Source organism: Colletes latitarsis, chromosome 7 (genome assembly GCF_051014445.1).
Source record: "Colletes latitarsis isolate SP2378_abdomen chromosome 7, iyColLati1, whole genome shotgun sequence".
Classification (NCBI taxonomy): Eukaryota; Metazoa; Arthropoda; class Insecta; order Hymenoptera; family Colletidae; genus Colletes; species Colletes latitarsis.
In genome coordinates this window covers 11,497,678-11,519,882 of record NC_135140.1, presented here as the reverse complement: position 1 = coordinate 11,519,882, position 22,205 = coordinate 11,497,678, and the positions used below count along the sequence as shown (strand labels likewise).

The following is a 22,205-nucleotide window of genomic DNA, read 5'->3' as shown; positions in this document are numbered from 1 at the left end:
ACGATGAAAAATTTTGCTTCGCAATAGTAATATCGTGTTTTCAATAGGGCCGAAAAGGGCCGCCACGACATCCACTCCGAGCTGAATAATTCTCGCGCCACGACGGATCAGGTTGCTAGGGAAAAGGTACATTAAAAACCGAACCAGAGAATGTCAAGACCCTAGTTATCCGAAATGATGTCTGTTTTCCCCCGTGTCTTGTGTTTTTAATCTAATTCCAGAGTTAGCACGATATCGGAATTCTGTATGACTATAATTTCTGGGACTTTCTCGTTAAACTGTGGTTTGTTACGTTTCCTAAATAGTTGTCTTGTTCGACGTACCGGAATAAGCACGAAAATATTTCTCCCCGTTTCTGTAATTAATTTTCAGGTTTTTATCGATCGATGTATGTTTCGAGACAAAATGTTGTAATTCTGTCCACCCTGATTACTAATCGTCCTGTTTCGACTCTGTTTTCATGTAAATTAGGGTTGAAAAGGAGAAGGTTCAATACTTCAGCGAATTAAACGACATGCGAGCGAGCGTCGACCACCTGAGCAACGAAAAGGTAAGGATGTATGTTAGAAAATGTTCCTTAATACAGCAAATTAACGCAACTAACAGCTTCAGAGGCAGCCGAGGCCGGAAACGAGTTCCAGGAGGACTCCATGAGTCTTCTGAATGTTTTCCTAGATACCCTGCATCGTTGGATAATCTGTTCAGCTTGCAAAGCTTGCTCCCCGTTTGTACATTCCTATTTCGCGCTTGGATTGACTTTTGGACGACATCGTATGCCAACTAGACTTTTAACTCAATTGTGAAGTTCAATTTCGACTAGAAGTTTCTATAACAGTTCAAAACAATTATTTTCGTAACTTTCTAAAGCTCTTCTTGAACCATATAAATATTCTTTGATTAGTATCGCTTAGGTAATTTTTTAAAAATATTCTTCCAAACGTAAATCCAAGCAAAATACATCACTCCAAGGAGTCTGTCTAACGTAAAAAACTTGTTAAACAAAGGCCGCCCAAGAGAAGATTGTGAAGCAACTGCAGCACCAACTGAACGAGACCCAGGGCAAACTGGAGGAAGTGAACCGCACTTTGAACGACTTCGATGCCGCCAAGAAGAAGCTGTCGATCGAAAACAGCGATCTTTTACGCCAACTGGAGGAAGCCGAGTCTCAAGTTAGTCAACTTTCCAAGATCAAGATCTCGTTGACGACGCAACTCGAGGATACGAAACGACTGGCCGACGAGGAAGGAAGGGAACGCGCTACGCTTCTCGGTAAATTCCGCAACCTGGAACACGATCTGGACAACATTCGGGAACAAGTCGAAGAGGAGGCAGAAGGCAAAGCAGATCTACAGAGGCAACTGAGCAAGGCGAACGCGGAGGCACAACTGTGGCGCACGAAATACGAGTCCGAGGGTGTAGCCAGAGCAGAAGAACTCGAGGAAGCGAAGAGGAAATTGCAGGCACGATTGGCAGAAGCCGAGGAGACCATAGAATCCCTCAACCAAAAGGTGATCGCTCTCGAGAAAACGAAACAGAGACTGTCGACAGAGGTCGAGGACCTGCAGATCGAGGTCGATCGCGCGACAGCGGTTGCCAACGCTGCGGAGAAGAAACAGAAGGCCTTCGACAAGATTATCGGCGAATGGAAGCTCAAGGTCGACGATCTTGCAGCAGAACTCGACGCCAGCCAAAAGGAATGCCGCAACTACAGCACGGAACTCTTCAGGCTCAGAGGTAAATTATTTGTCTGTCTTTGGAGGATCTCTGCTACTAGCACAGAAATGGAAGAATCAAATAATATCTTAAACAGTTCTCTTATAAAATTCCAAAAATAATTTTGTTTCTTCATATTTAGACTAGAATCCGCGTGAAAGGATCTATCTAAACGTTGTTTTATATTAAAATTAGGTGCATACGAGGAAGGTCAAGAACAATTGGAAGCTGTTCGTCGCGAGAACAAGAACCTTGCGGACGAGGTAAAAGACCTGTTGGACCAAATCGGCGAAGGTGGACGCAACATCCACGAAATCGAGAAGGCCAGGAAGCGCCTGGAGGCTGAGAAGGATGAACTTCAAGCCGCCTTGGAGGAAGCTGAAGCCGCTCTCGAACAAGAAGAAAACAAAGTTTTGCGTAGCCAGCTCGAACTTAGCCAAGTTCGACAAGAAATCGACCGTCGCATCCAGGAGAAAGAAGAGGAATTCGAAAACACCAGAAAGAACCACCAACGTGCTCTTGATTCCATGCAAGCGTCTCTCGAAGCAGAAGCCAAGGTTAGTCGAAAAGCATCGTCATTCTCTTTAACACGATCGACCCTTTATCGTATAATGACTATAAGTTCTTTATTTAAAGAAATCGCCTTTCGTACAATTTAACATGAATTATTTTTTAATATCTATTTTATAATTTTGAAAATACTTAGAAGATTAAATTTGAAATAATTTACAGGGTAAAGCTGAGGCACTGCGCATGAAGAAGAAGCTCGAGGCTGACATCAATGAATTGGAAATTGCTCTGGACCACGCGAACAAAGCGAATGCCGAAGCCCAGAAGAACATCAAGAGATACCAACAGCAACTGAAGGACGTGCAAACCGCCCTCGAAGAAGAGCAACGGGCACGCGACGAGGCCAGAGAACTCCTTGGAATCTCAGAACGTCGGGCCAATGCTCTACAGAATGAACTTGAAGAGAGCCGCACTCTTCTTGAACAAGCAGATCGCGGACGTCGCCAGGCTGAACAAGAATTGGCCGATTGCCACGAGCAACTGAACGAACTTGGTGCTCAGAACGCCTCTATATCCGCTGCCAAGAGGAAACTCGAGGCTGAACTCCAGACCCTTCACGTGAGTACACATTTTCTCTTGTTGAACGTTCAAATTCAAAGGCACACCGATCTCTTAAATTTAAAACATTTGAGCCGTTACAATCGCATACATTCTAGAAGAAACAAGAAACTTAACTGAATCCAAGAATTATTAATATACTTTTTATTACAATTAATTCGGATAATTTGATGTTTTGCTCTATTTTGATAGAAACAAAATGAATGGAAATTAATTGTTTTCAGTCTGACCTGGACGAACTGTTGAACGAAGCGAAGAATTCCGAGGAGAAGGCGAAGAAAGCAATGGTGGACGCAGCCAGACTGGCCGACGAGCTCCGAGCCGAACAGGATCACGCTCAAACTCAAGAAAAACTGCGCAAGGCTCTTGAGACGCAGATCAAGGAACTCCAAGTGCGTCTGGACGAGGCAGAAGCAAACGCCCTGAAAGGCGGCAAGAAGGCCATTCAGAAACTCGAACAACGCGTCCGCGAGTTGGAGAACGAGCTAGACGGAGAACAAAGGAGACACGCCGATGCTCAGAAGAACCTCCGCAAGTCCGAACGTCGTATCAAGGAATTGAGCTTCCAGGTAAAAATTTTTCCCCCGAATCATCATTATCACTTACCCAAATCTATCGTTTTCCTCGTTGCAACGTAATAACAAAATACTTTGATGGATCTTAGGCGGACGAGGACCGCAAGAACCACGAGCGCATGCAAGATCTTGTCGACAAACTCCAGCAGAAGATCAAGACGTACAAGAGACAGATTGAGGAAGCCGAGGAAATCGCTGCTCTTAATCTTGCCAAATTCCGTAAAGCCCAACAGGAACTCGAGGAAGCCGAGGAACGAGCGGATCTTGCCGAACAGGCGATCACCAAGTTCCGCACCAAGGGACGCGGAGGAAGTGCCGCGCGCGGTCTAAGCCCAGCGGTAAGCAAACTCATCAGATCTCGTTTCTTATTAATTTAATGTCGATTCTTTTCATAGCTTTTTCTTTAATATCATTGAAACTTTTAGTTGACCATTTAGGTGACCATAAATAATATCCCGAATCGCAAGATAGAATATAGTTTCGCGTGCCTCGCGTACCTCGCGTACCTCGCGTACAAACAAGTACAGCAATGCAGGATTTCTAATTCTAAAATCTCTATGTCCTTGTGTAGCCGCAACAGAAGGCCCGCAAGGCGCCTTCCGCAATGGAGTAAAGAACATCATGCCGGTCCATGTAAGTTCGTGCTCATGTTAGAAGCACGTGTGTGTGTAAAAAGGCAACAGAAACACAACAATCAAAATAATTTTATATACACTCGTACACGAAAGCATTAGAACGCTCACATTTGTAACATTCAACTAATAAAATCTATATGTTAAACTAAAACATTTGATACAATATGACACGTATAACAAAGTTTGGGTCCTGAGACTACATAAGTGACATTAGAAAATAATTTTAATAGATAGTTGGTCCACGATTTGGTTTTATAACAGCCCTAATTTTGTTTACTTTAAGTAATATTACAAGTTACGTAATTTGTCTTCCCGATACCACTTCACTATTAATTAACTTACTGATTTGCTTTCGAATTACTTGCAATTCATTTTAGATTTTAGATTATTAATAATGAAAATTGCAACAGACATTTTGGACACTGTTTCCTTTGGACTATCAATGAAACATAAATTGAGTAATTTTGATACGTGTTTACAATAAATACTATATTGAATTATTTTCTAATTTTACTCGTGTAATTCTAGGACTCATCTCTTGCTACACGTATCATATCATAGTATATCAAATGCTTCGGTTTAGCTACACATATTTCATTAGTTAAATGCTATAAATACAAGTAATTTATATAACTTTTGTGTATGAGTGTAAAACAGAACTGTTGCGTACCCCTGTCGTCAAAGTCTCGTTCTTGAACCTGTGTGATAAGCCGATAACACTTCCGGGGGCGAAGCTTACGAATAAAAAAGCTTGCTCCTCGTCATTAATTAACGATGTGCATCACCCATCCCAAAGAAATCACGTCAGTTTACGAATAGCTCCTTCTGTATGGAACTTAGATCGGTAACTGCTTGACTATAATAGAGTAGTCGGTTATGTCACGCGTGCAACAAATTATATTTTTTTTTACTTCAACGATCTGGACTATTTAAAATGACACGGACAACAATTTTTGCCGGTCATTTTTCTTTATCCGTTTCAATTTTGTCATAGTCACTAGATGCCCAACTAAACAAACGAAATTGTTCATAGTGAAATACCGAAGAGAGGTGTTAGGACCCTCGAACGAATCGATTCCTATTGTTGTTTGTCGAGTGTATGGCCATTCGTCCGGCGACAAATACTCGAACGAAGCAAGGACACAAAGAACGTGTCGCCTAATCCCTAAAAACGTTTTTATTTATTAATCTACGATGAAATGTTATTAGACCCTCATTAGGGATGGGATTAAGAATAATCGGAGAAAGTATCTCTTCCAACTCTAGAAATAAATAATCTACATACAAGGTGTTCCGGGCTGGAGGATGATTATTAGTGAAAGACTAAGTCGAATGGAAAAAATAAAATTGTTTCGCGCGGAGCTTCGTTTTCGAGAAAATCGGGTAAGCGTGCGATAGAATTTAAGTAGAAATATCGAGTGATGGTCAGACAAGGAATGGTAACAGCCATATAAATTTTCAAATTCATTTCGGAAACGAAGCATTATAAGAAACAGTTTCATTCTACAAGTTCGACTTATTTCTTTACTGAAAAATCATTCCCCTCCCCCTTGCTGGTTTTACCAAGATTGTTAGGATACCCTGTATAGGTATAACGTTACTTTATTTCATTCTTTAAGTCGATATACTTGAAGCCATAACTACTTGCTTTTCAGGAATATATTATAAAAATTGCTAAACGTATTATTATTATGCATAATAAACATACAAATTTAATTTACTATTATGGTAGAAAATTCTTTAAATCAGTGTACTTGTATTCGTAAATATATATTGTACTTGATCCCATCACTAAAACATAAACAATGTTTTTTTTTCAAAAAACTTATATCATTCGATAGCATCGTACTATACAGGGTGTTCGGCCACCTTTGCGAAAAATTTTAATGGAAGATTCTACAGGCCAAAATCAGACGACAATCAAGAATAACAATTTGTTGATGGAGGTTTCCTTAAGAAGTTATGAACATTTAAAGTTCCACTCGTACTGAATTTTTTTCTAGAAAGTAGGTAGCATTTCGGGGGTAGGTCTATTCACCAAAAATTATTGTAATTGACCCCTGCAATCGAAAATAATTTTTCCAGAACGATTTGAAATTTTTTAATTTTATCGAAAAATTTATCCATTTATTGAATTTTTTTCTCGAAACTGGTTAGGATTTCGAGAGTATGTCAATTGACCAAAAATGATTGTAATTGACCTCCGGAACCAAAAATAATTTTTTTGAAACGATTTGAAATTCTTTTTTTTCGCCGAAAAATTTAGGCACCTACCCCCTGTAGATTTTTCTTAAAAATTTGTTTTTCATTTTAATAAATTTGTTTGAAGCTCTACAGAAAAGTTATCTAATACTTTTTTGTAGGTACCCATGAGCTCTACTTCAGAAAAAAATTTCATTGAAATATATTCACTATTGTAAGAGTTATGGTCATTTAAAAATTGGACAATTTTTATGGGGTTTTTCTCATTTTGCGGGGTGAAGGATTAACTTTTCAAATATTTTTGCTGTTTCTACATATTCCCCACTAAAATACGCGTTGTTTGGCTTTTTAAACATTAAAATCCTCCAATCGGTTCAGAAGTTATGACATTTTAAATATTCGCATGAAATTTCAGGGAACCATTTTAGGCCTCACACTAGATTTTCGGTGAGGAATTTTTTTCTCGAAAATACGTAGGATTTTGGGGGTATATGTAATGACCAAAAATGATTGTAATCGACTCCTGCAATCTAAAATAATTTTTTTAGTACGATTTGAAATTTTTTTTTTTCGTCTAAAAATTTCAGTACCTAGTCGAATTTTTTTCTCGAAAGTGCGTAGAATTTCGGGGGTATGTGTATTCCACAAAAATGATTGTAATTGATCTCCGCAACCAAACATAATTTTTTCAGAATGATTTGAAATTTTTTAATTTAATTTTTTAACGAAGCCTCAGCCAGAAAATTGTTATTCTTGATTTTCATCTTATTGTACCCTCTAGAATGTCCCATTAAAATTTTTCCCAGGGGTGGCCGAACACCCTGTATCTTCTAAAATCATATTCGTACGAATTTTCAAGATCTTTTCATTATTTACCAAGGAAATAAACATTGCATTCGCGCTTTTGAACAAATTTTCTGACTCGTCGTTCGAGTCGCGAACGCAAACGCAAAGAATAAGAATTGTTAATTTGTTTTTCAGCCACACCGACCTACGTTCAAACCCCAATTGGATGGTTCCGCATTCCCGCCACGCTTCGACCTGCAGCCCGATGGTGAACTGTAAAGATCGACGCGACCAACTTACCCGTTAGAGACTCGATCGCAATAGCTTGACAAACGAAAGGATTAATCGCAAACGAGCGAACTTTCATCGTGTCATCTCGCCAAATAACTCACCCCATCATATTCACACATACACACCGACACACCGTCGTACAAGAGTACACTAACGATCTTTACTTTCATCGACACGAGAATGTCCACGTGCTTGGTCACTTTGCCAGTTTCAAAATGAGCGGAAAAAAAAGTAAAAGTCAAAAAGAAATGTTTCCTCGTTTCAAACATTGGAATAATATTAAATCATTTGGGAACAGATTAGGGAAACTAAACGTGGGAAGGGAAATAATTAATGACCTTCACCACTCGCGCTGACGGTCGAGGAAAAAGAGAGAGTGAACAAGTGAGAGTGAAAGAGCAAGAGAGAAAACGAGAGAAAGGAAAGATGCGAGCGGTCGAGATGAGAGGCGAACCAATATAAAAAAAAAAATTTTAAACATATACAAATACGTGCATACTGGCATACGCGCGAATCAAGCGGACGAAAACGATATACTCATAAATAAAGAAGATAAATTCATTACAAGAAAGAAACAAAAAAAGAAAAAAAGGGAATAAATTAAAAGTACGAGATTACACGTTATGAGAAGACAAGCAACGAATACGAATTTAAACGCTAGTCGCGGATTTTCACGGCGGCGCGCATATTATACATGTCACCCAAATGATAATCCTATCCTATAAACTTAATTGTAATTTATAAAGAGAGCCGAAATATGTATTTATTAAAGTAAATAAGCAATAAATAAAGTTAAGAACTAAGACGAACATTTGTTCCTTTCCATAGCGACCCCTTACGAGAATGCGTGTGTTAATTACATTCAATGTTAGGTATTCGAGTATCCCGGAAGCGAATAGGCCGAGAAAATTGGATTTTACGAATTGTTTGCAAAATGTTTCGAAAATTTATATACCACGTTTCGACTGAAGCTTCATTATCAAGATATAGAAGAATTCGATACATTTTTACACTGGTATGTATTAATAAATGAATAATTCTTCTTACACCCTTCTTATTACATGCTTTAAAGATTTATGATTATGATCACACCGCATTTAGACAGAAATTACGGAGTGATTGCTGTATAATTACAGTTGATCTAATCATAAGTCATTTTTCAATAATATTTAATTTTATTACGACGAATTAAAATCGTCACTGTAGAGCAAGGGATTAAATAAATTAATAAATTAGTACTGAAACCAATTTAATATTGATGGAAGGTAGACATAGGAGTGGTAAACAAATTCTGCATCAAACTGGATTCGAAAGAATAGACTGTCGAAAAAGTTAATACTGATTGTAGCTTTATAGATAGTGTTTGGTGGTATTTAATAATTAGATGAAGGTCTGGATTAGATAAACACATATATACATTATAATAAACAGAAGAGATAGATAAATTGTAATCATAGATAACGGATATAATACGTGGTCGCACTGTAACCGCAAACACGTCTACTCTGTACAAGAATCTCCGCGGAAGTGAGTTCTATGGATCGCTAATCGGAAAACGGTTATGCTCCGTGGTGGCGCCACCTTCTACGCGCGGGAAGAACAAACTCCTTCAGATAGTATATTTAAAAATATACATTTAAAAAATGAAAATCTTGAAATCTCGAAAATGTATCCACCGTGAGAAGATTAGTGACCATCATAAGATATTCCTCCTGAGACAGAGTAAGTTTTATTTATTTAATAATTAATAATTACTTTTCAAAATTCCCATTATTTACGGAAGTAAATAAAAAAACTATGATTTTTATGGGTTTTTCATTGTTTCCGCTATAAAAATAAAATTTTCGCCAATTTTTACTATCATACTCGTAATCAGCACGTCAAAATATGTAACAATCCAGACTATAAAAAAAATCGGAAGTATGTCCTTTTCGGAAGTTTATCCTTTTATATTACAATTTTTTTTTTAGACTAAGACTAATTGGAACTAGTGTCAAACTGATTGTTTGGCATTAAATTTGATTTTTAAAATCTGTTGTGCTTCATAAAAAATCAATTTCTCAATTTAATAATAATAATCCAAAGTATTTAATTTTATTTAAAAATGTATCTTCAGAGTAGCTAGTTTTGTGTATTATTTATTTCCGTTTACTATAACAACATACATAATTCATTCCTCATATTAGCTTATCATTTCAGGGTCAAAGTGCTCAGATACCGACATTTTGTTATCATTATATATACATATAAAGGAAAAACATTACATTTCATTACGTCGTTTACTTTAAAGCAGTGTGCAGTCTCACCGAATTCTGCTGTGCTTTGTACATTATTTTTGTTAAGTGATTTAATAATACTCAAACAATTGTGAGCATCAAGGTATGTCCTAGTCGTTAGACAAATCTTTCTTAGTTGTTGCAATGCGAAAATACGACGAAAATGAAGAATATCAATTTGTCGATGGAAGCTTCGTTAAAAAGTTATTAAGAATTAAATTGAAAAATTTCAAATCGTTTTGGAAAAATTATTTTCGGGGGTCAATTACAATCATTTTTGGTGAATACACATACCTTCGAAATCCTATCCACTTTTGAGAAAAAAAAATCTAATTAGGTGCCTAAACACGCGTTATATTTGCCGCTTGGTCTACTGGAAATCTTGGAGAAATTTTTCAAAATGTAATAAAATTGAATTGGAAAATCAATTATAATATTTAACAAGCTGAAACATTGCTTGAACTTTCAAGACTTTTTATTAAGAAGTCATCCGGAGGGGAGATAATTAATTGGCGACAAAGTTTATAAAATTCTGTGACATAAATGATTAATGTGAGGTATTTTTCACAACAGTAAAACTGAATTGATAAATAAACGATAATATTTAGCAGTAATTAATACAAATGATACTGTAGACAAAATTATGTTGAAAAATAACCTCGGCGTTCTACATGGAGTGTAATCGGAATAACAGATTACTTGAATATCAATTATTCGAACAATTATTGGAAAATGTTAGAGATAGTTTAGGTTGGCAACATTTTATTATATTATATTGGCACCACGTAGGATGTCCCCGCGCTGGTTACCCTCTCTTCCGGTTTTGATATGTTTTGTAAAATGTACTAATGTATTTATTAATCCAAATATATAATTGTTAGTTACATATTAAATATATAATAAATGCTAAAACGCATCACGCTTAGAGTTAAAAGTTAATGCCCAACAGAAAATGTAACTGTTGCGGATTTTTTGACTTGAACGAAAGTGAGAGAAAACTCCAACATGAAAAGACACCGAGATATGCATTCTTTGTAATGACAGAAATGATTAGGATACAAGTCTCCGTCATGGAAAAGGAAAAAAAGGCCAAACGCAATAAACATGAAAAAGAAAAGCCGCGATATCAAAACAGTCGAATGCACATGCGTCGACTGAAGACGACAGACTAGAGCGTAGAGTGCATAAGAGAAAGTCGCATGCGCGTCACAAGGCGGCTCAGCTCAAGCGCCTCTTACGAGCAATAGTCTAAGCATTGAAAGCGCGATAATTTTAAACAAAAGTTCACATATGCTTAACAATAACTATCTCCTAAATTACTGTTATTTACATTTTGAATTTTATATCCACATTTCAAGTTTCCAAGTTTAATAAGTCATACTAAAAATGGCGCGTTGTACTTATTCTATAAAAGGAAGTCAAATATTGTCAAATATTCAAAAGGAAGCAGGAAAATTTTTAGTTTATCCACAGTTCATACATAATCTGGAGAAGTCCACAATTACGAAAATTAAAAATAAAGAATCACGACTTTTAGAATTTTGGCAAGTTTATCCTACAAATAGTTTGAAAAAATTTTTAGGTATCGTAAAATTGATTTTATAATTAATTTCTGTTGAAGAATGGAAACGTCTCGTCTTAATCATTTGTATATGTATAAAGTTCACAAACTCAATTATTCAAAATAGTCGCAGTAGTTATTGATTCGACTAACTTAATCTTCACGAGTTACGTTATAAAAACTGTATTATCGCTTGTTTATACAAGAGCGGTTAATACCACGATTATGACTCGTCACGATCACAATTTCTTTTTAATAATATTTTTGGAAGATCGTTCCGTCGCGGTTATTAATAACGTTGTTTATGAAAGTTGTTTATGTAGAGCAATGCACGTGGGGAATGAAATCGTAATGAAAATACGTTGCGTCATAATTGATTTACGCAATTTAAATGATCCCAAACTATTTCGTAAATACGTATTACGAAGATAGTAGATAGTGGGTTAATTGCACAGCACCCATTACCAATTTCTCAATGTTTACAAGTTACACACCGTATAGTATAAACACATTAACAAATTAATTTTTTAAAAATATGTTAAACATAGAAAATAATTTCAATTAAAAATTTTAAAAATTATCTTTTGACGCCTTCGGTAGAAATAGCGTTAAAAAAACATTATAATATTCAGGAGGTGCATTGAAAACGGTGCAATGGAGAACTCTATTAGCTCGATACCAGGTCTAAAACCGTTTCCTGAAAGACACGAAAAATTCAAAACGCCGCACGCTTTCCTCGAAGGAAGAAGTAAAATCGATGGCGCAGAAGGTCTCTGGAGGATCAGAAATCGTTTATACGATCTCGAAACATTTGCCAAGTTCCATCCAGGAGGAGAAGAATGGATTCGTCTCACCAAAAACACTGATATCACAGAATTGTTTGAGGTAGCTATTACATATTGATAAGAAACAATACGACAAAACTAAAGGGTTTCCCAATACGAGCAATAGAACTTTGAATTGAAATAAAATGAAAACTATAAAAACAATCGCTTGGAATTTTTCCACTAAACAACGAATTGTAAGCTCACCTGACTCGAACAAGCGAATAACAAATATGGCGACTATGGAAATCGAAAGTTCGAAATATTGATATTCTATTGGAGCTAATATGCATAACAAATTATCCTAAATAAGATTTTTCTTTGTAGACTCATCATCTGACTGATAAGGCTGCGTCTCTTCTGCCCAAGTATTACATAAGGGAAGCAGTTTCTGAGCGATCAGTGCCATTAACGTTCGAACCAAATGGATTCTACAATACATTCAAGAAACGCGCCCTGGAGGCCCTGAAAGACGTCGATTTCCATCGACCCTCGAAGAAGACAAATCTCATCGCTGATTTCCTTGCTACATCTACTGTCCTTTTGAGTCTCCTTGCAGCTTTTGCACAATCTTATTTAGTACTTTGTGCAGCTGGTCAGTAAAACATACCATTACGGACATTGATTAGAAAATAATAATACTGTATGTAATTCTATAAAATTGTAGTCATTTGCGAGAAATGCAATCTATTAACACCGTTTCTATATTTCCGTTTCTCGAAATAATCGAGATTCTGATATTTTCAGGAATATTTCTAGCTTGGACAACGGTAGCCGCCCACAATTATTTCCATATGCGGAACAACTTTCGAATGTATTATTTCGATTTAAGCTCGATGTCATCGAAGGATTGGCGCATAACGCACGTCATGAGCCATCATATATATCCAAATACTATTTGGGATTACGAAATTTACGTAGCCGAACCGTTCCTCCATTGGCTTCCAGATAAAACAAAGTCCACGTTTAAAAGTATTGTCAGCCAGATTGCAAGCCCCATCGTTTGGTCTCTAGCGTTCACTTCAAATCTAATCAAGAGGTTTCTATATACTACTATTCTATTCTATATACTACTTTCTCCTTTCATCGTTTTTACTACAATTTTTATTACGTTATCCAACGCAGTTTTTTTATATGGTACTTAACGACGTCGCCACAAACTCCAACCTTAAAGTTATACGGGGTGCTTGGCTACTTCTGGAAAACATTTTAATGGAAGATTCTAGAGGTAAAAATAAGACGAAAATGAAGAATACCAATTTGTTGATTGAGGCTTCGTTAAAAAATTATTAACGTTTAAAGTTCTGACTGTAAAACTGCAAACAGCTGTGTACGCATGATAGTGGTTCTCACTCACGAAAGTGTAAGGCTGTCGATACATCAGTAAGTAGAGTTTCTCATGCTGAGTGAGAACCTCTATCATGTGCACACAGCTGTTCGTAGATTGCTGTTCTACAGATGGAACTTTAAACGTTAATAACTTTTTAACCGAGCCACAATCAACAAATTGGTATTCTTGATTTTTGTTTTATTTGGTCTCTAGAATCTCCTATTAAAATTTTTTCATTTAAATTAATGATTTAAATTATGATCATTTTAAATCAAAAAGTAAATATGAGTACAATACAAAACATTATCACGATTCACTAATAATAATAAAATTTGTTTGTTTTAGGTATTATTCCATATACTTCCAATACGGGAAATTCGAATTTCGCGACGCAGTGCCTTTATTAATACCCTCTTTAATGTGTTTCTTCGCGCCAAGCGTTCTGATGGGTTTGAAATTTTGGTTATTAATACTCCTAATAAGCAGTTTTGTGTTCTCCATGATCGGTTTTAATGCTGCCCATCATCATCCCGACATCTTCCACGACGGTGATATATACAGGTTCGTTCGTATTAAGTACTATACGTACATATACAGGGTGTTCGGCCACCCCTTGGGAAAAATTTTAATAGTAGATTCTAGGGGCCAAAATAAGACGAAAATCAAGAATATAAATTCCTTGACTGGGACTTAATTAAAGTTATTAAAGAAGTAAAATAAAAAATTTCAAATCGTTCTGGAAAAATTATTTTCGGTTACGGGGTTCAATTGCAATCATTTTTGGTGAATACACATACCCCTGAAATACTACCCACTTTCGAAAAAAAAATTCGAGAAGGTGTGAAATTTTTAGACGAAATTAAAAAACTTCAAATCATACTAAAAAAATTATATTTAGTTACAGGGGCCAATTACAAGCATTTTTGGTGAATAGATATACCCCCGAAATCCTGCGCATTTTCGAGAAAAAAATTCCTTACCGAAAATCTAACGTGAGGCCAGAAATGCTTCCCTGAAATTTCATGCGAATCTTTAAAATGTCATAACTCCTGAACGGATTGGACGATTTTAATGTTTAAAAAAGCAAACTACGTGCATTTTAACGTAGAATATGTAGAAATCGCAAAAATATTCGAAAAGTTGGTCCTCGAACCCGCAAAATGAGAAAAACCTCATAAAAATGGTCCAATTTTCAAACAGTCATAACTCCTACAATTGTGAATATATTTCAATGAAACTTTTTTCTGAAGTAGAGCCCACGGGCACCTACAAAAAAGTATTAGACAACTTTTCTGTAGGGCATCAAACAAAATTACTAAAAATCAAAAACGAATTTTTAAGAAAAATCGATAGGGGGTAGCTGCTTAAATTTTTCGGCGAAAAAAAAAATTTTTAATTAATTCTAAAAAAATTATTTTCGGTTCCGGGGGTCAATTGCAATCATTTTTGGTGAATACACATACTTTCGAAATCCTACCCACTTTCGAGAAAAAAATTCGAGTAAGCGCTGAAAGTTTTGGGTGAAAAAAAAGACTTTCGAATCGTCTTGAAAAAATTATTTTTAGTTGCAGTGGTCAATTGCAAGCATTTTTGGTCAATAGACATACCCCCGAAATCCTACTCAGTTTCGAGAAAAAAATTCATTATCGAAAATTGCATGTCTGACCATACCGTTAATATGTTTCACTGAAATTTCACGCGTATGTTTAAAACACCATAACTTCTGAACGGATTGGACGATTTTCATGTTTAAAAAAGCAAACTACGCATATTTTGATGGAGAATATGTACAAATTGCAAAAATATTCGAAATGTTGGTCCTTGACCCCGCAAAATGAGAAAAACCCTATAAAAATGGTTCAATTTTCAAACAGCCATAACTCCTACAATAGTGAATATATTTCAGTGAAACTTTTTTCTGAAGTAGATCTCATGGGTACCCACAAAAAAATATTAGATAACTTTTCTGTAGGGAGACAAACAAAATTACTAAAAATCAAAAAGGAATAATTAAGAAAAATCGACAGGGGGTAACTGATGAAATTTTTCGACAAAATTAAAAAATTTCAAATCGTTCTGGGAAAATTATTTTCGGTTGTCGGGGTCAATTGCAATCATTTTTGGTGAATAGACGTACCCCAAATATTCTGCGCATCTTCAAGAAAAAAATTCACTACGGGCGGAAATTTAAACGTTGATAATTTTTTAACGAAGCCTCCATCAACAAATTAGTATTCTTGATTTTCGTCTTATTTTGGCCTCTAGAATCTTCCTTTAAAATTTTTTCCAGGTATGTATAAGTGAATTTTTGCACATAGTTCATACTTTTATTATATCCATTGTAATATTTACGTTTATTTGTTTACGTCTAAATGTGTGACCTTAGTGTTATGCATCACAAAATTATTTCAAATACTGTGGCAATCGATTCATGGCAACTTTTCTTTCAATGTCAGCTTAAGGTCATCGTATAGCAGATCGTTGAATTCGTCTCGACGTCGCCTTCAATATTATAAAGTTAAAAATACCTAGTTCCATTTGAAAATATAACAGTGACCTTAATTTTTCATCGAACATCAATTTGTTTTTAAATTTAAGCAATTTTGATAGGAAACATTTCTTTGAAAAATCGTGAGGACTAATTCATGCCTCGCCCTATTTATACATTTAATAATTATACATATAATAAATGTATTAAAAAAACAGTATAAATTGAAAAATTCAGGCACTTTTTAAGTTCATGTGAAATGCAAATAAAAATTTGTACAAAGTTTGAAGATTCGTAAGTTCGTAATCAGTGTGAAAAAATGATTTTTTATTCGTGAAAAATACTAGCTTTAATTCTAGAACCTATAGTATTTCCGAATGGAAAAATATATGATATTTTCTAGGGACGATCTCGATTGGGGTCTGCTAGAATTGGATGCCGTTAGAGAACGGAAAGTAATCGACGATTCCGATTTCCTTGTACTGACTAATTTCGGCTTGCATGGTCTTCATCATTTACTGCCAACCGTGGACCATTCTTATTTGCCACTTTGCACAGAGGCGTTTGAACAAACTTGCAAGGAATTTAAAATCGATACAGAGAGGTGGACGCAATGGGAACTCGTTAAAGGACAGTTTCAACAATTAATGCGCAAAGAACCGAAAAAGAATTACAGATAGAGTATCCGTATGAGCGTAATTAATTGCACAATTGATGGAATCATAGAAAATTATAGTTTTGGCCCTTTAACAATAAGGAAAACTGTTTATACATAGTATACTTCTTAATGCACTAATTATACTTTGCTTAATGTTTCAATGTTCAAAGCGTTTTTTGAATAACATCAATACAGCTATCTTGCAGAACTTTTGAAGAAATACTACTGGGAAAATTAATATTTACAAGTGTGCAAATATCATTATAAATATTTAATAAAATATACTAGTCTTCATATGTTTCGTGATCACCGTAAAATATAAAAATACATTAAATCTTACGTTTTCAAATTTCGTAAAAAACAAAATTATAAACTCATTAAATATTCTGATAAGATGGAAATAATTGTTTGTTAGGTATTCGATTCTTATCGCCCTAGAAGTTTATTTATATCTCTTAAATTACAAGTAGAACCAATTTCGTATAGAATGTAATATATTCCAGTGTACAATGATAATTATAAAAATTAAGCAAATGTTATTTTAATGCATACAGCAAACAATAATTCTCTATATTTTATATTTTTTTTTTATTCTTCACCCGTTTCTTTTATTTTATTATTCGTACGTAATTTGACCTCTTAAATATAAATATAAAATCTTTACGAAAAACGCGTGCAAATTTAGGGACTATACTTTAATATGAAACTCTAACAATTTATAATTTAATCAAAGGAAAAACGTAATTAATTAATATTCCAGCTGCTTCTCAATCTAAAAATTGGTGGGTATATTTTTCTCTATCTTTGTCGCATTATTGCTCTCTTTTTCTAGTTATTGTAGTAGTTAGAATTTCAAGTCATAGATCGCGCCACGCATATTAAAAATGCGGCGGCACTGTTCAAAGTATGGAATAGTTTTGACCGTACAGTGCACATTCGTTTGATAAACTTTTATGCTGTTACCTCGCTAACCGTTTAATATTTATTCCTTGCACAGCTTCCGAACTTTTAACACGTATACTATTTTGTTGAGTTAAATAAAGTTTATTAGGTATTGTTCGATTGTATTTACATAGATAAAATATATGTACATAGTAGCAGAAGAGTAACGCTACAAAAATGTGGCAACAGCACAGAGATTTTTCATCTTAAAAATCGCTGCGTGCAAGAAGATTCTAATTTTAAGCAAAAAAACCTAAGATAAAACTTTAGCCCATTTCAGCCGAATTTCAGCCCATTTTTCTGGGGCCCTAGAGACCTATTACCATTTTCGTATCACCCGCAAAATTACCAACAGGTTACAGAAATGAACTGCAACCAAAAATAATTTTTTCAGAATGATTTGAAATTTTCAATTTCGTCGAATTTGTAATACGATTTCATAACTTGCGTATTGATATAATAGACCGTTTCTACCATTAAATCCAAGATTATCAAATTAGACTTTAATTTAAGCATAATTACACAGGAATAACGTATAATAACAATAGTTAATAAATATTTAGAAGGCGTTTACATTCATGTAGGGATTACTTTGTTACGCACAAGCGTGCATTGATGCATAATGATCCTGGCCGTACCTAAGCCCGCCATTTCTTACTTATTAACATAACTGCCAAACCAAAATGGTTCGTACGCGGTATTTCCTATTTCCTATATACCGACGAATATAGCGTACAAGATTGAGTGATCTATCCGGGTAAATATTTCTTTAAAATTTTATTATTTCATTGTTAAATTTTATTATTACCTGTTTACTAAATACAATATTCAAATGTCTAACTGAACCGAAGGTATATTCCTAACAAACGGACCTTTCACTTATCGGGGTGAGTTATACGTCATTCGATTCGTCTAATTCAGTACATTATTAACATGTATATTTCATTACTTGCGGAAATTCTTTTTTCTTGTTTAAACTTGTCGGAAAGTTGCAATAAAAAAGTAAGGTTAAGTATATTTTGATAGATTCAAACAGCCAATCAACCATTTGTTTGTTTTGCCCCGGGTTTCTAACCTAACCTAGGCCTAACTCAGATACAGATGTTTTAAAATTAACATATATGATAACATACAATTATGAGCAATGTCATATTATTATATAACTAAAATTAAATAAAAATACTGTTTTGCAAATGATCTTATTTTATAGGACAAATAATGATCGACTGGCTGTACGAACCTATCAAAATATACTTAACCTTACTTTTTTATTGCAACTTTCCGACAAGTTCAAACAAAAATAACGAATTTCCGCATATAATGAAATGCATATTAATAATGTACTGAATTAGACGAATCGAATGACGTATAACCGGTATAACTCACCCCGATCGGTGAACGATCCGTTTGCTAGGAATGTTCCAAACAAAATAATGGTGAAACGAGAAAAGTAAATTTGAAACGTTCTCGATTCTTACGTAATTAACAATATATTGTTTTAATTTCCTTAGTCTCGCTATTGATATTACATTTTAAATGTATTGTAAGTAGCAATTAATACACATGGATTATGTGAATAACTGTTACCAAATGTAATACAATAATCAATTACTATCATATCAAACAATATAAATTCAACCATTAATTTATATGATAATTTTTCAAGATTATTTTTAATTATAATGTCTGGCACACATATTCTTGTAAACATGTTCATGTTCTATTGTTTTATAACGTGTGGTATTAAAATAAGATAATTACTATAATAATATAATAAATGATTGACCGATTACCAGATTTTGGTATAATGAAACATACATATTATTTTTTTCAGCAGCATATTTATACTATACTCATATTTGTGGAAAATGGCAACTTTGAAAAATATGGCAGACATGAAGATAGATGCTGTTGTAAATACACCTAAAACATCTAGGTCTCCATTGCGGCGGAAATCAGTTTTTTCATCTAATTCAATTGATATTCCTATTCTCTTAGAGAATGATGATGAAGCAGAACGTTTGGTTTTTCGCCGTGAAACTAATGCTACTTCAACACCAATAATTAAGAGTACAAGTGGTAGAAGAAGTTCTATAGGCCTTAGTTCTTCAGTAAATGTACCTACGTCTCAAATGACAGAGCATATATCTCAATGTATAAAGCTTGGGACTGAAAATAAAATTAATCCACGAAATGCATTTAGCTTAAAAATAATTGATTTTATGGCATATTTGATCAAGAGAGAAGATAACAAAATGAATAATTTGCAAGTAGCTACCTCATCATTAGATGTAAGTACTCAGATTTACGGATATCGAGTCGATGGTGTACATACGGAGATACTTAAAATGATGGATGGAATGGACATAGGAGAGAAAAATAATATGAATGCAAATACAATAGACGTTAATGGAGGAAGTGAAAATCAATTAGAAAAATCAGTAAAGAAAAAGAAAAGGAAAAATAAACAGCAAATATTTAGCACGGTCGAAAATTTAAGAACAAATGTAGAAACTAGGAAACCTCTAATAACTATGGAAGATTTACAAAGCACAGATATGTTGCATCAAGTAACGTTACCAATTCATGCAAATTCTAGATTTTATTTACATCCATATAATGATGTTTTAGTAGACTCAGTAGATTATAAAAGAATACAAAGCAAAGATATAAGTTGTAGTGCTTTAAGAATAGGAGATTTATCAAATATGCAAATTTGTCCACCTTTACATCATTTCAATTTTCAAAATTTCAATGAGGATGATGAAACAGAGAAGGATCTACCAGAACAAACTAATGAAAGTAGATTTCATTTTGATCTTGATGCAAGCATATCACAGGAGGAAGAACATCCATGTACAAACATGAATTATTTTAATGTTGAAGAGAACGAAGAGGAAAATGTAAATAGATACACTAAACATCCTGATCAAGTACAGAACCTTGTAGATTTTCAGGAAGTTTTAAGTAGTTCTGTACCAACAAAAGTTTCAGAATATTCATTTATTCCAAAAAATTTGCATTTACATTGGGCAATCCCAACATATTGGAGAAATACAAATTTCAGAAAAATTTTAACAAACAGTGGAGTAGTTAAAACGTGCCATCAGGCACCCATCAAGAAAAGAAAGGAAATAGAATTGTGTTATAATGATAACACAGCTAATAGTGTAAATGATAAATTTTTACCAGGAAGAAGAATTACACTAAATCGTCAGACAGCTAAAAGAAATTGGAATGAGGAAAGAATAACATTACCACCAGATAAACATTATGATGTTTCACAAGCTAGTAAATTATATCTCCATTCAATAATACTTCTAAAGAAGAGAGATGAAGTAAATACTACTTGCTTACCCGATATAAATTACAATTATGGCAATGAAAGTGAAATCTCTAATCCTGGGTTAGATAACACTGAATGCAGAGAAACAGAAGAAAATAATGTAATCGATAATGTTGTGAGATCTGAGGATGAAAATATGACAGAATCACAGCCTTTTACCGGAAACAATCTCGTTACTGCTCCCAAACTAACGAATAAGTCATCCATTAAATATTGTGTACGTGAAAAAAAGATCGATATGGGACAATTGAAAAAATCCATTTGGAAATGCTTGAATAAAGATGATAGCGAAAAAATTGCAAATGCACAAGTACAACAAAATGTTTGTGATAAAATGAATGACAAAAAATACTTCAGTGAAATTTATAAAGAACTACCAAATATATTAACAAAAGATAATAGTAAGGAATTAAGTTATCCAATTGCCTTTGTGTCTTTATTACATTTAGCAAATGAAAAGTCATTAAAAATAATTTCTACACCTGATTTGTCTGACCTTACTATAGAACAAGATTGAATATAACATTTGTAAATGTTTTGCACGAATATGTTGTATTAATATAATATATAATATTACCTATAAAAAGGAAATATATTTTTATGGTCAGAAATGTCTATTATATTTTTGGAAAAATGTAATACTACTTTGTTATATGTATAATAAATTATTTACGTTTTTTATATACTTTCTTATTAACCAATATTACTCTGTGACTGTACTCTGTGTTCTTCACTTTGCATTTTACGTGCTTGATTAGTTTTACTACAGACGAGGTATATGAGTAGACCCTACATCCAATGTATTTTTTTGACCCATATTTTTGGGCTATACAGCTCCAATATTATTTTGACATCGCTCACAACATTACCAACAAGCCAGAGAAAACGACCATAGCGCTTCTTATGGTAGGAAATGAAATTATAAGAATTCTTTTATTTCCCAACAGAGTGAAAGAAGATTCAGGCTGTGGAGAATCACAGCTGATTCCTGGACCTTACCCAGAATATCATCATCATCAAAATAAATTATAACACTAATGCAAATAACACGATTTGCCCCAAAATATTGGACGTTGTGGTACAAGTACCACTTGAAAAAGTACAACTAACTACTACTACAATTAGAGGCGAATTCAGTGACATTAGTAGTAACAAATAATGGCTCTCCATCCTCATCCGAAAATGAAGATGAATTGTCATTTGTTGTAACCCATTCTTGCGACAGTTTGTCAGGGTCTCTTCGACTCCATCGAGTCTTTTCTTTCTTCGGCGGTCCTGCCGATGCCTGAAACTTAATACTAGGCTCGAGATTCCGTGCAACATACAGTCCTTCAACGATTCTAGGAATCGTTATCAAAACAGATGTGACGAAACTCGAGCGGGACGAGCGTCTCGGGAAACCTACCGCGAACGAACGCGATCGCGGAGAGCAACTGTAAAGCTGCGCGAT

General features: G+C 34.5%; 3 protein-coding genes and 1 long non-coding RNA gene across 29 annotated transcripts in view; 3 read left to right on the top strand and 1 right to left on the bottom strand.

The window, feature by feature from the left end:
* The window catches only part of Mhc (myosin heavy chain), a 46,185-nt gene extending 38,052 nt beyond the window's left edge, over positions 1 to 8,133 (top strand). For 16 of the 19 annotated variants that reach the window (XM_076768443.1, XM_076768459.1, XM_076768460.1 and 13 more), the window contains exons 20-26: positions 472 to 550; positions 1,005 to 1,734; positions 1,909 to 2,270; positions 2,446 to 2,841; positions 3,066 to 3,410; positions 3,506 to 3,754; positions 7,235 to 8,133. In XM_076768443.1, coding sequence (XP_076624558.1) covers positions 472 to 550; positions 1,005 to 1,734; positions 1,909 to 2,270; positions 2,446 to 2,841; positions 3,066 to 3,410; positions 3,506 to 3,754; positions 7,235 to 7,318 — 2,245 coding nt within the window. In that variant the 3' untranslated portion in view covers positions 7,319 to 8,133. Of the gene's footprint in view, positions 1 to 47; positions 127 to 471; positions 551 to 1,004; positions 1,735 to 1,908; positions 2,271 to 2,445; positions 2,842 to 3,065; positions 3,411 to 3,505; positions 3,755 to 3,987; positions 4,050 to 7,234 lie in introns of all 19 variants that reach the window. The other 3 variants (XM_076768452.1, XM_076768451.1, XM_076768461.1) reach the window with 2 other exon arrangements.
* Positions 1 to 22,205, bottom strand: part of LOC143343497 (uncharacterized) — an 89,152-nt gene that overhangs the window by 65,037 nt on the left and 1,910 nt on the right. The window lies entirely within an intron of this gene.
* On the top strand, positions 9,597 to 17,040 carry Cyt-b5-r (Cytochrome b5-related). Its single transcript, XM_076768555.1, has 6 exons — positions 9,597 to 9,709; positions 11,800 to 12,052; positions 12,319 to 12,586; positions 12,739 to 13,030; positions 13,667 to 13,882; positions 16,213 to 17,040. The coding sequence occupies exons 2-6, from the start codon at positions 11,822 to 11,824 to the stop codon at positions 16,487 to 16,489; spliced, it is 1,284 nt and encodes a 427-aa protein (XP_076624670.1). The 5' UTR covers positions 9,597 to 9,709; positions 11,800 to 11,821; the 3' UTR covers positions 16,490 to 17,040.
* On the top strand, positions 17,697 to 21,385 carry LOC143343563 (condensin complex subunit 2). Of its 5 annotated transcripts, none has more exons than XM_076768554.1 (2): positions 17,697 to 18,166; positions 19,247 to 21,385. In XM_076768554.1, exon 2 carries the CDS (start codon positions 19,278 to 19,280, stop codon positions 21,270 to 21,272), a length of 1,995 nt encoding a protein of 664 aa, XP_076624669.1. In that variant the 5' UTR covers positions 17,697 to 18,166; positions 19,247 to 19,277; the 3' UTR covers positions 21,273 to 21,385. The 5 variants fall into 5 exon arrangements, with proteins under 5 accessions (XP_076624669.1, XP_076624667.1, XP_076624664.1 ...); XM_076768552.1 differs by having other exon boundaries at positions 19,244 to 21,385; XM_076768549.1 differs by having other exon boundaries at positions 17,697 to 18,296.

What these genes read in the sequence shown, in the direction of transcription:
- Cyt-b5-r (XM_076768555.1), top strand. Translation starts at nt 11,822, where the DNA reads ATGGAGAACTCTATTAGCTCGATACCAGGTCTAAAACCGTTTCCTGAA. An exon ending in ATATCACAGAATTGTTTGAG is followed by an intron (nt 12,053 to 12,318) that starts GTAGCTATTACA and finishes TTTTCTTTGTAG; the next exon opens with ACTCATCATCTGACTGATAA. An exon ending in ACTTCAAATCTAATCAAGAG is followed by an intron (nt 13,031 to 13,666) that starts GTTTCTATATAC and finishes TGTTTGTTTTAG; the next exon opens with GTATTATTCCATATACTTCC.
- LOC143343563 (XM_076768554.1), top strand. Translation starts at nt 19,278, where the DNA reads ATGGCAACTTTGAAAAATATGGCAGACATGAAGATAGATGCTGTTGTA.